Raw genomic sequence first — 17,482 nt, 5'->3', positions numbered from 1 at the left:
AGAGTTTGCTTGTTCTCTCTGTACCTGCATGTATTTTTACCGGGTGCTCCAGCCTCCTTACACAGTCCAAATACGTGCTAGAGTAACTGGTGACTCCAGATTGGCCGTAGGTGCAGCCCCCCTGGGACCCTCTACAGCAGCGGTCTTCAACCTTTTTTGCACCACGGACCGGTTTTAAGCAAGAAATGTTTCTACGAACCGGTCATTACGCACATAACAAATAATAATTGTTTTTTTTTTTCTATTGAAAAGTTTCCTAAATAAATAAAATTAATTTTTATTGCTTAACATGTTTACTTTTTCTCCTGTCTCAGTATTAAGTCTCTCCCACTTTCCAAAGCAGCTCTCCTGAGACGTTTGTTGTTGACTGACGGCTTCGTTTAGCAGCCGGGCATAAAAACTGACAGTCATGTGCAGGAAACGAGCACAAACGGAAGTGATGGGAAGACGAGCTAGTCATGTTTCAAAATAAAACACCCTGCAGACTCCGCTGGAAATAAAAATAAACCAATAAAATGTTTTTATTCTATCTGTGCGGCCCAGTACCAAATGACCCACGGCCCAGTACCGGTCCACGGCCCGGTGGTTGGGGACCGCTGCTCTATAGGATAGAGTAGTGAGTAAAAAAAAAAAAAAAAATGGTGCCATCACAGCCTCTGATAGTTTTCGCGACTTCACTTGAAAATGTGTAGTTGTCCTTAAACAATGATGGACTGTTGTTTCTTTGCACTTAGTTGACTGGTTCATGGCATAACATGAATTACTGTAGTTGTTGAATAGGGCTGTTTGCTGCATCCCAACAAGTGTTTTTTTCATTATGAGGCCCAGTTAGTCCATAAGTTAACTTTCTACAAAACCGTTTCACGTGACCACCTCATGAAGCTGGTTAACATATTGGCAATATTATGTAAAGCTGCATCAAGGCAAACAGTTTTCTGATTTATTGTGTACATGTGTTTTTTGTGCAGATAACCGACCTGCAGGCTGACAACGAGGAATCCCAGCGAAACATCCAGCAGCTGAAGAAGAAAACACAACGGCTGACGTCTGAACTGCAGGACACTAAACTTCACTTGGAGGGTCAACAAAGTCGCAACCACGACCTGGAAAAGAAGCAGAGGAAGTCAGTGCAAACACACAAAATCACGTTTGTCTGTACATACATGTGACAGCTATTGTACTGTAATCTGCCAGGTTCCCACAGACTATGTAGGGTCCAGTGATGTTGCTGTAGTAACAATAATAGCTGTAAAAAAAAAAAGACATTGTGCTCCAGATTGTTTATGGCATCATGCTGTGCAGAGGGAGCAGACGAGTCTCAAGCTCATTTGTACTGCTGCTAAACTGAGTATGGTGTGTGTGTGTGTGTGTGTGTGTGTGTATGTGTGTGTGTGAGAGAGACACAAGAGGTGTGCTCAGTAGCTGCAAAGGTGTTGCTGAATTTGCATGCTGTAGATAAAACAGAGGTAATATGTAGCATCTTCTTCGTGACCAGCTCAGCACATTTTAAATAGTTCGATTTTTCATGATCTTTACCACAATGAATTTTGCTTTGCAGATGTCTTCAGAGTAGTGTAGATGCTTTAATTGGGGTAGTGTGTGAAAATCTGTGTGTTGTTGTGTGTTTGCCCGCAGGTTTGACAGTGAGCTGAGTGCAGCCCAGGAGGAGGTGCAGAGGGAGAAGAACCTGAGGGAGAAACTGGCCCGAGAGAAAGACATGCTGACTGGAGAGACCTTCAGTCTCCGACAGCAGCTGGAGGTGTGTGTCTGTGTGCTCCACGCTGTGTCACATAACTTTGATAGGATTTTTTTTTTTTGTTATTTAAATATTCCCATCTAAATGTATTTAATATTTATTTGTATAGATACAAGGTTGTACACTGTAAATTCTAAATATTTAACCTTGGTTAAACAAATATGCAACTCATTGCTTTTAGTATAGCAAAGTAAAATCAAAGTCAAATTTATTTTAAAAGCACATTTAAAAGCAACATTAGTTAAACCAAAGTGTTGTACAGGTGGTAAAATAAAATAAGAAAACACAATAAATTAAAGACACAACAAAAAGAAATTGATAAAATAATAATAAAGAAATACATACCAGGCAGTAACATAATAATGTACTAATAATTTATCAATGAAGAATTGTATTATCACATAAAGTCAGGTTATCAAGCTCTACTTGAATCCAACGGAAATAAAAAGAGGTGCGTCTTAAGTAGTGATTTAAAAGTTTTTAAAGCCTGAGCAGTTTTAAAATAGAAGGGTAAATTGTTCCAGCGACTCTAAAAGCCTGTTTTTGAGCCTGGATATCGTAACATCTAGGAGCACTTGGTTGGTCGACCTCTGTGCTCTAGCTGGGGTAAGAAGACGCAAGAGTTCTGCTCAGTAAGGTGGCACCTACTCTTTCAAAACTTTAAAGACAAATGATAAAATTCTAAAATCAATCCCGAGACGGAGATAGGGCTTTACTTTGCCTATAAGTCTCAAATACACAAAAGCTGGTTTTAACCACTGAGCTGATCTGTCTGTCAAATCTGAAGGCGATGTCAAAGATTAAACTGATGTTACTAACAAAAGATTTATTATATAAAGCCCAAAGGACCAAGAGTACCATCAGCATGACCTAAAAGGTCTGGACGACCAAACTAAATATTCTGTTTTGTTTTTGTCACGGTTAAGGAAGTTGTGATCCATCCACATGTTTTACCGTGATTTAAGCAGTCCATCAAGGCACACTGAGGTTTTACTTTTGCTTTTGCTTTTCATGGGCAGATAGATCTGAATACCATCTGCAAAACAATGGACAGAAATGTGGTGTTTCTTAAAGACAAATGAGACAAAGATGGGACCTAAAATGAATCCCTAGGGGACCCCACAAATATGAGGAGCTACAAGTGACCAACATTCACCTGAGTAACTGAGAAACTCATATCTGTGAGATATGACCTAAATCACTTCATGGCAGTTCCTTTGATGGCCACACATTCTTTAAGGCGCAATAACAGCAAAACATGATCCACGGTGTCAAAAACAGCAGTCAAGTCCAGAAACACTAGAATTTCAGATTTTCCTCAATCAAATGTTAAAAGTAGGTTGTTAAACACTTGTGAAAGAGCTGTTTCTGTGCTGGGACGACATTTAAAATCAGACTGAAACTCTTCATAGATGTCATGGTTTTCTAGAAAGGTTTGTAGCTGATGAAAACAATTTCTCCAACATTTTGGACAGGAAAGGTTACTTGCAAATTGGCCTGAAGTTAGAGAGGAGTGAAGGGTCCATGTTGTTCTTTCTTACATGAAGTAACAATACAGCATGTTTATAGGCAACCGCGACATGACCTGATGTGAGAGATGTATTCACCAGTGTAAGAGTGCTTGACCCAGCACTGTTTTAAAGCACTTTTAAGTTGTCTAGAGGGAACAATGTCTAAAGGACAATTTGTGGGCCGTAAATGCTAAACCACCTCTAGTAATAGGTTGAGTGACACAGGTTCAATCTGATCAAAGACAGCTGAGCACACTGGGGGAACAGAAGGGTCCATAGCACTGTGACCAGCTAAAGACCTAAGAGCAGAGATCCTATCAACAAAGTGTAGGTGTTGTTGTAATACAAGCTGTATCACAGGAGTTAAAACTTGAATTAAAGAGACCTGTGGGAGTTTTTGGCTGCAATGCAATGTCTACATTCACTTATGACAGCATGGGTGGTGTCGTTCAACCAGGGCTCTGATCTTGGTTTTGTCCGTTTAGTTCTGAGTTGAGCAACAGAGATCAAGATGTTGGTGCAGGTGAATTAGAAAAATGCACTCAGATCGTAACACGTCTTTAAAAGAGTAGAAAACTGCAGTGTGGTCTCGGGGTTAATCACACGTAAACAACATCCAGGAGCAGAAGCTTTAACGATGGAACAAGAGATTGTAGCAGTGAATATAACCGACAGGTGTTCTCATACACATATATCACAGATTTTACTGGTAATGACACGTAGGCCATATAACAGTACCAGTTCTAGTTTATGTCTATTTTCTTATGTTGAGCCAGTCAACAACTGAGTGAAATTAAAAGACTCAACAAAAAAAATAGTAAAAAAGTCTTCTCCATGATGTGAATCTCCCGTTCCACCACATACCAAAGGTGCTCTATTAGGTTGAGATCTGGTGACTGTGGAGGCCACCGGAGGACAGAGAACTGACTGACATATTTGCAACATGATGCATTATCCTGCTGGAAGTAGGAATCAGAACATGATACAGTGGTCATAAATGGATGGACATGGTCAGCAACGATACTCAGAAAGTCTGTGGTGCTTAAACAATGCTCAGTTGTTTGTGTAGTTCACGTAACAAAATGCATCGGAATCTGCCATAATAAACAATATAATACCAAACGTCACCACTCTTTTAAGATTATTTACATGACATTTTAAAGCGTTTGCAGTTTTGTCAGGAATTTGTTGTGTATCTTCTAAGCACCACTCTTAAATGAAGCTGCAAATGTTTTTCATGGTTTTCATGTAGTCCATGTGTGTATCTGTGGTCCAGACTGTGTCACACAATTGTGGAATGATATTTAATTTATTGAATAAATAAATCCATACATAAATGTTCCCACAACATAATTATTTATGGCTATTAAATAAATCATTAAATAAATTAAAATCAAAAATGTCCTTCCTAGAGTACAAGCCTATTTATATGTATGCTTTTTTATGTGTATTTATAAATACACATGCATATATAAATATAGTTCTTCATATTTATTGATTTCAGGACTTATTACACTTCCATAAGTCATTCATAGGGATATTTTGTTTCTTTACTTAATCTTGAATAAAATGGCATACATATATAACTTAGGTGAGTTTTTTTCTTCACCAATGTTTCTTTATTTTTATGTTTGTATAATGACAAGTATGTAGTATGGACCAAAGCCACATAGCAACCCTAAGCTTTCCAGTGCCTGCTCGTGATTGGATTCTCCTCTCTGGTGTCAATTTATTGTTCCAGAAGTTCTTTTCATGTCTGATACGAGTGACAAAAGTGATGCCAGGCAAAAATTTGATCAGCTGCCTGAATCCCTAGTTAAATGACTCTCTGTATGACCCTAGAAGCAATATGCTAACAACCGCAGTATAAAATTACTTCTGAAGGTGCAGTTTGCATCTCTTATCGTACATTTTACTACTACACTATTGTAATGTACAATAACATTTTGAAACAACATGATTCAGAAGCATACAGACAGGATGAAATTAAGGCTCTGTAGACTCTACCAGGACAAAAAACAACTGGAAAGGTTTCTTGAAAAGCATTTGTCCTTCATCTTTAAAATGGTTAATTAATTTCCCTTACAGTATTTATTTGCTTATTTTAGATATTGTAGGATCTGTTTGCAGCTACATTCTGCTCCACTGTATTTACCTATGTATCTAGGCATTATTGTTTATTATCTATTCAGCAGGATACATGGACTAGTAATGCCATGGAAACAAGAGAAGTGTTTTGACATTATGCTTGTGCACTTGTCACTCTGAAATAACAACTGTAACAACACTACTGTCAAGGACTATATTAGGATAAAAACAATATCAGTATCTCTGAACGTCAAAAATCTGTCCACTAGCATGTGACTGACATTTGACTTTTCCAAGAAAAACTAAATGGTACCCAAAATACAGATTTTTTTTCAATTCAATTCAACCTAATTTTTTTTGTAGAGCTCAGTTTACAACATATGTCATCACACAGTGCTCATCACGGTAAGGTATAGACCGTACAAAAGAGCTATACCTTTTTAAAAAAATATTCAGTCTGTCAAAAAGAGTAGTCTCAGATAAAACAGATGAAATGAAAAATACAACACTGATGTCAAAAGAGGATTACATTCATAATATATAAGGTCTGCACGTCTACACTGTGCGTGTCTGCTAATCATGAACCCACGTTGTAGAAATACTTTACTGTGTGTGCAACACCTTGTGGCTACCTGCTGAGCTGAATAAATATTTGCTCAACCTTCCCTCATCACCTGTGAGTGTGTCAGTTTCTCTTTCATGTTCACATAGTAATTCCCTGATGTGCCCTGCTCTCTGTTCTGACTGTGACCTTTTGTCTCATAGGATAAAGACCTGGAGGTGTGTGCAGTCAACCTGAAGGTGGACCAGCTGGAGGCTGAGCTGCTGGACCTCAACTCCCAGGAATCCAAGGATGAGGCATCGCTGGCCAAGGTCTTCTTTCTTTGTTTGTCTTTAATTATTCTTTTTTGGGTGTACACGTGTTTGTTTGTTTTTTATTGCTTGTACATTTTTGGTATGAAGCTCTTTGAAGTGAATTTACAGCACGCATTATTTCAGTGCTACAGCACTTCTGTTGACAATGTACTCAGTCAAGAGTACATGCAGTTTGTAATACAAGTACCCACTCATAGTAAAATATGAAATTGATATCTACCTGTTAATATTCTCTATTTTATCAAATTCTTCTTTTTTTTCAGGTAAGAAAGCAGCTTCGGGACATGGAGGCCAAGGTGAAGGACCAGGAGGAGGAGCTGGATGAACAGGCTGGCACCATCCAGATGTTGGAACAGGTACAGACAAGCACAGTGCTCCCATTAAAGCTGAATTTGTTTTTTGGCCACTGGGGGCAGAAGAAGCCAAAAAGTCCACTGGCAGACAAGGCATTGTTGTGGGGTCACATGTCAGTTACATTAGAGTTGTTTCTTTTTGTGTCCAGCAGGCAGCATTAACATTCGTTTGAATTAATTTAAGTTCGGCATTCAACCTGCTTTAGCTGCGGTTTTGGCAGCTGTTCCCCACAAAATTTGGCAGACCAGTAACAGCTAAAATATAACCAAACACAAACTGATCTTTTCTGTATTGGACTCCCCAGTGTGATGTCCACCTCAACCTGCTACTGCTGCTGTTGTCATTGGTGACAGCCAGTGCCACATTTTACTGTAATTAAAACTACTTGGTTACACCAGTGATCGACTCTCTTCTGACTAACAGGCTAGATTAGACCTAGTCTCATCATCATGGTTTCTACCACTCTTGAAAAAAATAATTGGCTCTTTAGCTGCTGCAAACTCCAATATGTTCACCAGCTGATTGCTAGTTTTGTCTTTCTGGGATTGTCATATTTTGCTAGTTAGAAAACAGCTACAGTGAGTCTGATCCATACTACTTTGCAAACTAACTTTGCTGCATAACCAAACACATCTGCAATCAGCATCTGAGCGTATTGGCTTCATGTCTGAATCGGCACTCTGGTCACTTAGGAGTCACAAAAGCAATTTTACTACGAAGGTCAGATCTTGTAACATTTCTGTATCACTTTCAACACGACATAAGTCTGGCCTGCATACTTTCACACTAACATATGCACTGAACCAGGTGTGAGGGGTCGTAGTGCATCAGCACAGTCTTGGATAAGGGTTCAGATAGTCAAAACATTTACTGCTGATCATATAGTTTGTGGGTTACAGACTATATAAAAAAAATCAGTTCTCAGCTCCAGCAGCAGTCTAAGATGTGGTGATGCTAACTCCCTGTCGTTCTTCCACGATAAGTAGATAACAGAGTTTATTGGCCGCTGCTATAGATATATTTACAACGATGAATAACATATAAAAATTTGCTTGAAAATGAGCACAGTGTTCTTTTAAGCAACAGTCGGCTGAGAGTGTATAATGTGGGATGTGCTTGTTTATGTCAGGCCAAGCTGCGTCTGGAGATGGAGATGGAGCGTTTGCGTCAAACCCATTCCAAGGAGATCGAGAGCAAAGATGACGAGGTGGAGGAGATCAGACAGTCCTGCAACAAGAAGGTCAGGAGATTCATTGTTCATATTTTAAGACTGTTCAATTCATGTAGTGTATCCCACCAAACAGGTTAGCACATTTTTTTACCGTCTTGCCTCATTTGACAACATTCATATTGTGTTCATGATGTTGACCAACAGAACACAACGCTGTTATGGGCTTTAGCTAAGTCACAGCAGAAATGTATGAGTCGGTAATTTGACGTGCTACTGTCAGTGTCTGCATAAATATTACACATTAAAAGCTTTCCTCCAGCTTAAAGGTCACATAAAGGCTCATTTTTGCTGATAGGCCTTTATTTTGACACGTATATAATGTTGGGCATGCTGCATTTGTAATAAAACAGAGCCTCAGAATGGTTCATAAGGCATGTGAAATGTTACGTTGGATGGGTGAATCAATGCTGTGAAAACACATGTTGTACTAATCCCGGCCTTAATTAGTGAAAGACCCTAATTAACTCATGAACACCATATCAGCTTTTTGCATGACATTTTCATAATTTGTAGGTTTAATAGCTCACCCTTTTAGTGTTGTTATTTTTTTTATTGCTTAAATTAATATATAAGTATACACAGGATTTATTAAGACATTTGTCAGATCATGTAAGTTATTTTGCTTTTAAGTTAATGTGAAGATAAAGGCTCTGTTGGTTGGCTTCACTGCTACATGACACAAACATGGCTGAGATGCAGTAGAGGAGCATGTTGATATATGTGTATGTGGCCCGGGGAGTGAAATGCGGGTGCATCGTTAGTTTTATTGCTATTACTGCACTTAATGCTGTTTTGTATTTGTTTTGCTTTGCTGGTGCTGACTGCCCTGTCTCTGCCCTTTACCAGGCGAGCCCACGTTAGCACACGCATAATTAGCTTTTACTACACTTACACAATATGGGAGCACTGTTTTCACGCTGTCTTCCAGTGGCATTTATATAGCGACATGTTCTTTTATTATGAATTTTGTAGTATATATAAACAGATAAATGAAGGAAACAGCATAAAGCTATTGTATGTATAACCTTTTATGAAACGGTTTGCTTATCTTTATGCATCTGAAATGTAAGAAAGTACAGTCTACTTAGGAAAGGTTATCAATTGGTTCACTATTTGTTAAGTAGTCAATGTGTCGTTCTTGTCCTGTTATTTCTCAAGCTTCAATACCCCATTGAGCATATTTTCCCCGATACTGACCATCCAGAAAATAACAAAAGATTATTATACCTTCCTATTGCCAGTGTTCAGACAAAAAAAAAAAAACTTTGTGTTCATGGTCCCCTGATTTTACCACAAGTATCAGACCAGTATTTCCAACCTGTACATTTGAAGATCAGAATGAAATAGACTGAGCCCATTAATACTGCTTAAAGTCTAAACACTTTCCCTTGTCAACACTCCACACAAGACAGCTGTTTATCCTATTGGTAGGAGGCTTGCTTAACGCTGACGCTTCAAAGGAGATAAAACCTTTAAGTTTTAATGACATTACACCTCTCTTCTAGCTGAACTCTCACAACAAATTACAGATTTTAGACATGCAAGCAGCATGACTCTGGGAAAGTCACAGTCAGGCCCACCCCTGAAATATCGTCACAACAATTAAATTCATTTTTGTGACGTTTGATACAGTCATTCATGTTTTCCAGAGGATGAATCCTCCAGACTTTGATGATGACTTTTACTAGTGACACCAACAACTTGCAGGTCAATAACCCTGTCAAGTATCTTAGCATCTGCTGGATGCATTGGCACAAAATCTGGTCTAGATATTGTTATAGTTCATCCTATGGGGAACGTGAGTGTCTGTCATAACAATTGTTTTAGATGCCTAAAAGACAATTGATATTCTCTCCAGCCCTGGCTGTGCTGTACTTTATTATTAGTGTAAGTAAATCTGAGCATGCAAACACGTTGAATTAAGATAGCAACTATTGGAAATCTTACTTCCTAAACATCTGCAATACAAGAGCCTCACAAAGCTTGAACCTAGTGTACTGGTAATGTTTCAGAGGGCTGTAGACTTGAATGTAAATACAAATGTTCTGCTCATCTTTTCCCTCTCTCCTCACCCCAATTGATCAAGACAGGTGTCTGCCCTCCCTGAGTCTGACTCTTAAACCGGGTTCTTCCTGTTAAAAGGGAGTTTTTCATCTCTATTTTTTGCCAAATGCTGCTCAGGGAGTTTTCTTGCTGCAAGTAGAGAGGTTTTGACCTTACTATGTAAACTTCCCTGAGATGACTTAAATTGGAATTAGCACTACAGTTGTGAACAAAAGTTTGAATACACTTGTAGAGACCATGTATATCATAGCAGTCTTGAGTTGTCAGTGACTCCTATAACTCCTACTTTTCTATGATGGAATCTTTGAAACATACATCTTTGTCACCCAAAAAAAAAAGAAGAAACAATCAGAAATTTTGATTCTTTCATAAGGTTGTTATAGGCCATTCTCACCTCTACTAGCTTTCTGACACAGTCTTCTTTTTTCTTCACAGTCCATAGGTTCTTGAGGCCAGTCTATAACCTTATTTTTAGCCTCATTTAAACATTTCATACCACTTTTTGATGTGTTTTGGTTCATCAAAACAGCAGTTCCACTGTCAGCAAAACAGCCCCACAACATAAAACTACCACCACCATGCTTGATGGCAGATTTGGTGTTCTTGGGGTAAAGGCCTCACTTTTTCCCCCTCGAACATATTTCTGGTCATTGTGGACAAAAAGGCTAAATTTGAGTTCTGTCCAACTGCAGAACTTTCCTCCAGAAGGCCTTTTCTTGGTCCATGTGATCCGCAGCAAACTTCAGTCAAGTCTAAAGATGCTGCTTCTAAAGAGGGGCTTCCTTTTTGCATGGAAGCCTCTCAGCCCATTGCAACGTAAAACATATCTGACCGTGGACACTGACACAAGTGTTGTGGCAGCTTCTAATTCATTGCAGACCTACTTTTTGGTTATTCTTACTTGTCTCTCAGCAGCATGTAGTAGTTTATTTTTTCTTCCTGATCGTGGCAGTGACATAACTGTACCGTGCACTTTATACTTAAAAGCAATGGTTTGCACAGATGATTTGGGGATCTGTAGCTGTTTTGAAATGGCTCCAGGTGACTTTCCTGACTTGTTCAAGTCAATAAGAGGTCAGATAGAACTATGAATTAATTTATTTCTGTTTGTTTGTGTGTGTGTGTGTGTGTGTGTGTGTGTAGCTGAAGCAGATGGAAGTCCAGCTCGAAGAAGAGTATGATGAGAAGCAGAAGGTGCTGAAAGAGAAGAGAGAGCTGGAGTCAAAGCTTTTGTCAGCACAGGACAAGGTAATTACACTGTACAAAGTGCAAGGGAACTGATCTTAGACACAACTTCTAAAAAAGCACTTGTGTGATTTTTTTTTTTTTTTAAGCTTGGGACCAGCTAGTAAAACCTGAGGTGAATGCAGTCACCCCAGATTGAAAATTGTAACCTTTAAAAAAATCTGTGTGTAATAGCACAACAGACATTCTACTCTGGAAGAACTTGAGCTTAACTCGTGTATTTCTAAGTTTCCTCTGTGGATTCACAGCAAATGCCATTTTACATGTGCTCAGTTGAATAGTAACAGAATGTTAGCAATGCCATTTGTTCTAATACAGCACTACTGCTGTTGGGTTGTGTGGGTGGAGATGTGGGGGTTTATATGATTTAAGTGGGTCATTTATTCTGACTGAATCAAATATTTATCTGGCTTTGCTGACTGCAATTAGTGAGGCACAGACACAGATAGTCCAGACTGATGCCCAACTCTGACAGTAAAGGAATAGAGGAGGAGTGTGGTGTGCTGCAGCCAAAGAAGTCCAAGTAAATCAATATAAATAGGCGTCTTCAGTGACAAAAGCCTACAGTATATTCATTGCTCACACAGTGGAGTTTCTTGTTGTGACATAATCCACCATTAAGGGCTTTTTAATCCTATAGACATTATCAACAAAATGCACTTTTTCAATTCTTAAACAGCTGATATGTGAGTAGAAAAGGTCACCCAACCTTCTCCTGAATATTCAAAATATCTTTCTTGGAGCTGAAAGGAGTGATTGATGGAAAATAAAAATGGGAAGGAATTTTGAAAATGGATTTATTATTTTTTAATTAATAAAATAAAAATTTCACATGTTGACCTCAATGTTAATTTGTCTAAGATATGAATGTTTTCTGATGCTGTTAAAGGTGTAATTATATTATTATTACCTTTAATTTAAATGATTAGTTGACTGAAATATAATAATTTACTTTTAATACGGTTTCAACCTCTTTAATCTATGTGTAAATTTAACTCGAACATTTATGTGATTTCTCCTTCAAAACTAATAAAATCTATTGAGTCCATTAACAGTCCTGTGGCCTCAGATGAGTCACCAGTTTTCACTGTATCTGTTTCTCAGGTGAGAGGTGGTGACATTGAGACAGAGAAACGCTTGAGGAAGGACCTGAAGAGAACCAAGGCTCTGTTGGCTGATGCCCAGATCATGTTGGACCACATAAAGAACAACGCACCCAGCAAGAGAGAGATCGCCCAGCTCAAAAACCAGGTAAAACTACAAAAGCAGCATCATGTATCAATGACTCTGCCAGTTACAAAGAAAAGGTACAGTCTGTAGTGTTGTGGAAGGCTAAGCTAGACACACACAAAGCCTTTACAAGCACCGAGTACGATTTTGTTTCTGTAGGTGATCTACTTACTTACCTAACATGTTGTAATTTCTTATGACTTTTACTGTCCCATCACTAAGCGCTTTTTTTGAAGTATGGACATTGTGGAGTAACATCACAAAAGCCCAACAAATTAAATGGTAAAAGTCTCAGGCCAAGCAGATTACAAATAAATGCTTTTCACTTTCCTGTCATGGTATGTAACATTGTTGCATGGAGTGAAATGCTTTGATTTGAAAAGCTTTGGTTTTACCTGCTGAAGTTTTGCGATATCAGTTTCTCAGAGTTCCTGTGTCCACTAATTGCAGGGCTAGCATTCAATTCCCAACCCCTCCACATACTGAGGTGGCCTTGGCTAAGACCAACCAAATTGCACCCATGGCTGGTGTGTGTGTGCATGTGACAAACAAAAAGGAGATACTTAGATAGGAGATATTTGAAAACCTGGACAGTAAGGAAGTCTTAAAATGAAGCCATTTATCAGATAAAATCCTTTGTGAATACAGCTCCTGGTTTGGCTAAGCTAAGACTCAGAGTGTAAAAATTTCAGTGTAGGTGAGGCTTACAGTTCACATCTGTGCGGCCCCCCCAAGTTATTCAGTGCCTACCAAGGGGGACCTCACAGTCTGAAACCCTCAGGTCTGAAATAGACATTTTCTACTAATAAAAACATTGTTGCATCCGTCACTATGGACCAATACCAGAATACAACAACAAAAGGACCTTTATTTAAAAAAAAAAAAAAAAAAGAAAAGGAAAAAAAAAAAGTGAATTTGGTGTGAAGTCCCTCTAGGCTGATGTGTTTTCCTTCATGTTTGTGTCTGCTCCAGCTGGAGGAGTCTGAATTCACCTGCGCAGCTGCAGTTAAGGCTCGCAAGTCCATGGAGGTGGAGATTGAAGACCTGCATGTTCAGATGGAGGACATCTCCAAAACCAAACAGGCGGTCAGTACAACTCTCTGGATGACCATTTCTAACAAGTTTCCTGGAGCAGTAAAACCACAGGTGGCATATTTGATCAAGTATACGATTAAGTTTACTGCATGTCATTGTTAAGTAGGAAGAAAAAGCTAAAGCTGTCTCAGTCACGTAGGTGTTTTTGTGGCTTTTATAAGACTGCACCATCTGTGCTAGTAGCAGGGCGTCAGTAGACCTGTCAAAGCATTGCCTTTAGCCAGAGATAAGGGGTTAGAGGACACACCTGTTCCCTTACAGCGCTTCCTCTGTCCTCTTACTCTGGTCTTCACTTACACCACTTGTTTTTTTTCCTACCACATTTCCAGATTTTCTAGAAGGAGATCTTTTTTATCCTCTGCAAAACACACATTTCTCCTTATTCTGACTACATCCTTTTCCTGACATCTTTTGTTTTTACCTGTCTTCTTTCTATCCATGCCTCTCCGATCTATTTTTTTTTCTGATCTATTTTGACCTTTATCTTTTTCTGTCCCTCTGCCATGGGTTTTCTTACTTTATGCCTGGTTCCCATGGCAATCTGGTTTTCACATGCTAGTCCAAGTGCAGTTCCCTTTTTCCAATTGCACATTTCTCTGACTATTCATTTACTCTCAGTCTTTCTATCTGTATCAGCAAGGTTCCTTCCTTTTGCTCTCTGTCCAGCCTTCTAAAGAGAAACGACTGACTGTAGAACATATTGGTTTTAAAACTATTGCTAAGCCTAATTTCATGGCACCTTGAAAAGTTTGACTTCCTTTTTTAGATTGGATGGATGGATGGATGGATGGATGGATGGATGGATGGATGGATGGATGGATGGATGGATGGATGGATGGATGGTTGGATGGATGGATACCTTTGCTTTCGGTTACCTCCGAGGGTGCATATTGTACACTTACTATGACTGCCATTACTATCAGCTCTTTTCCACAACACTTCCTGTGGAGAGACTCTGAACAAAGTCCTTTTTGTTTTTTTTAGTAATGTTGAACTTGGGCTGTAATTTGTCACTAAAAGACTTAGGGAGTTTTGTCAATGTTGGATTGCAAATATAATCAATTAGTGTGTTTCAAAAAGCAACTTAAAATGCATTCATGGTAGATATTTAAAATAAAGAAAGGGACATTATTAAAATTGCCAATTATCTAGTCTGAAAAAGTTTTTCTATTGAAAATAGTGTTTACTTAATCTACTTAAAAACTGATTTGAACAAATAGCATTTTTTTGACATTGTATTGGTTTTGCTCTCATCTGGTTTACTTGTAAAACTTTTCACTCCACGACTGCACATATGCAGTTGAAGTTTCATTTTTGAAATTCAAAGACAGGACCTTCCAAATTAGGACAAATGCCCTGACAGCTTGGACCAAAGCAACACAAACTCACTGGAACCACTGACACATCTATACATGAGCTCACATTAGCTGTCTTAGCTATATAGCACTAACAGATATCGTAATCAAGTACAAACAGTAAACTGACAGAAATATTGCATCACAGCATCATGTGAGGATCTCTTTCGTGTAACTCCTGAGCCGTAAACGTAGGACTGCATGCCTGGAGATTAAATCACTGTTTATCCTTATTCTTTAAACACAAGCTCCAACAGTCGGAGACGAGACGAGCTTAGCAGCGAATTGCTTTTAAAGCTTGTCTTAGCTCTTTATTTTTATTCAGCGACCGTCAGTTTTACTGGCAAATTTTAACAGCTCTAACTAGCTAGTTGATTAATGTTAGCGCTTATAAGTTAGGTGAAAACTTCTGCAGATTCTTTCATATTTTTTCACTTAATAAAACTTTCTGAAATAAAAATTAGAAAATGTGCGAAAAAGAATGTCCACAATGAACCACCTTAACATGACAATGGCTAAATCTCTTCTTCATCTCTCTCTGTTCAGTCTCAGTAAGGAACAAAATAGCAACACAGCCAACTTCTGGTGAGGACTTGGGCAGACAGATCAGTGAACCAAATCATTATTTTGTGATTGGTGCATTAATTTGGTAAATTATCATAAATACAGAGAAATGACATCAGTTACATGAATTTTTAAAATGCATCGTTGTGGTGAAAGTTGAGGATGACAGGAAGTCACATATTCACTGCCACCCACCCCTGCCAAGTCTTCAAATATCCGGTTACTATGCCAAATGTCAGCCTAGTACACCACCATTCAGACATTTGCTGCTTTCTGTGATTACATGTATCGTACTTTAATGTGGCTGAATTCACAATTGTTACTCTAATTGAAACATTTTCTGTTTTTATTGTAACATAACCAAATGAGTATAAAATAGTGATTTCATTCAATCGTAGCCCTTATAAGCTACATGTTACCCAGTAGTCTTTCCAAAGGTGCTGCTGAAATCCTTTTTTTTTTTTTTTTAATTCTTACATTTTTTAAATAACTACAGAATCATCTGACAAAATTAGGACACGGATCAGAATTTTGTCAGTTGAATCAGATGCGGCTGTCCAGTATCAAGATTTGACCGTTCATTTCGTTCCCTTTTTTTGTAAAATGTCTGGCAATCAGAGAATCCATTGGTGTGAGATTTATTGATGATTTTGACCTTATTGATTTAAGAAAAATTAAAAATCAATAAAAGACAGCTGCATATGATGCACAATGTAAATTGTGGCCTTTCTGAATGGATATAAGCTAAGGTTGGGTTGAGTATAACGTATGTTGTCGTAGTAATGAGACACGAAACACACACTTATATTTGTTTAAATTAAAGGTTCCTTATGCAACATTCAGAACCACTGGATAGAAGATCTAATCCATGGTTTGGTACCAAATAGTTTACAGTCCTTTAACATGTTATCAGTTATTTTCTAATATGTGTGTTTTGAAACCAGTCTCTGAATTTCCTTTACAGAGACATTACATTAAATTTGAATATTATAGTAGTACAACCTGTATGACATGGACAGCAGCTGCAGGTAACTATTAGTTTGTTTGCAAAGCTGATGGGTTAAGGTTCTATATGCAAGATTTTGAACATTAATATAGCATTACTATTGCAGCAAACCGCTATCTGCTGTGTAAAGATACAGTACAGTAACAGCATACTTTGAAGAATATGAAGTCAGCCATTAATTCTACTTCACAATGCTAGCATGGCTGATTTTTTTAAATGGATTTTTGTTGGCTCTTATAGATACAACCATCTATTGTAAATAAAAGTAAACTGTGTCTGACATGCCCATTTGTTTTGGTCTCAGATACTGGTAATGTGACATGCAGCGATTCTGAATGTTTATATCACTCTTTAACTTAAAATGGCGTTAGACGACTTGATGTCAGCTACCTTTGTTTGTTTTAGGCTGTTTGTAGTATGCACACTTAGAAAAGTGTGACTTTACAGAAAATATAGATGTTGGAAAGCAATTGCAGCTTAATTATTTTTTCAGAATGCATGATCCGTTTAGTAAAATGTGAAAAAGGAGCGTTGCAGAGATAAGATGGCTGCATGACCAGTTGTTTATTTTGAAGTGGTGTCTTTGAGGACGACCTCTACAGCTCACGTGCAGCCTGCTGGGAAAGTAGAAGGCTGCGAGCGAGGACTGATGACAGAAATGGTAACTGCATAAATGGAAGATTTTTTTTTGATGCAGCCCCAGCCACATCATATACTGCAATTCAAAAAGATAAAACCATGCAAATAGCATTCCTTTTCCATGAGCTGCCGTTTTCACCGTTCTCCTCCTGTAATTGCAGAGTTTTGAGAAAATTGTCTTGCATGTTTTCGACAGCTTTATTTGACCACAGAGAGCTATGGCAATCTAAAAGGGGGAAGAAAAAGAGTGAAAAACAAAGAGCCAAGCCATGTAATTGGGTTAGGATTGCACTGACAGCCTATTGTTAAATGTGCTAAATGACAGTTTGATGCTGGTGACTTGCACATTGTTTCAAGTGCCCATCACAGTGTTTTCCACAAGCTACAGAACTGAAGCTGCATTCAAAGCTTTTATCAGTAGTCAGTGAGGCCAACGGTGGATTTATAAAAAGAAAGTGTGGTATGTAA

The 17,482-nt window shown here is 38.4% G+C and overlaps 1 protein-coding gene across 1 annotated transcript in view; it reads left to right on the top strand.

Annotated features, from left to right (window-relative positions):
• The window catches only part of LOC103355167 (unconventional myosin-XVIIIa), a gene marked incomplete at its 5' end in the record, with an annotated part of 54,666 nt that overhangs the window by 9,672 nt on the left and 27,512 nt on the right, over positions 1-17,482 (top strand). The window contains 8 exons of the mRNA XM_008278858.1: positions 969-1,123; positions 1,636-1,759; positions 6,121-6,228; positions 6,495-6,587; positions 7,715-7,825; positions 11,024-11,128; positions 12,230-12,376; positions 13,328-13,441. Coding sequence (XP_008277080.1) covers positions 969-1,123; positions 1,636-1,759; positions 6,121-6,228; positions 6,495-6,587; positions 7,715-7,825; positions 11,024-11,128; positions 12,230-12,376; positions 13,328-13,441 — 957 coding nt within the window. The remainder of the gene's footprint in view (positions 1-968; positions 1,124-1,635; positions 1,760-6,120; positions 6,229-6,494; positions 6,588-7,714; positions 7,826-11,023; positions 11,129-12,229; positions 12,377-13,327; positions 13,442-17,482) is intronic.

The sequence above is a fragment of the Stegastes partitus genome, unplaced genomic scaffold, assembly GCF_000690725.1.
Source record: "Stegastes partitus isolate 25-593 unplaced genomic scaffold, Stegastes_partitus-1.0.2 Scaffold135, whole genome shotgun sequence".
Taxonomy (NCBI): Eukaryota; Metazoa; Chordata; class Actinopteri; family Pomacentridae; genus Stegastes; species Stegastes partitus.
This window is presented reverse-complemented; position numbering and strand designations above follow the sequence as displayed.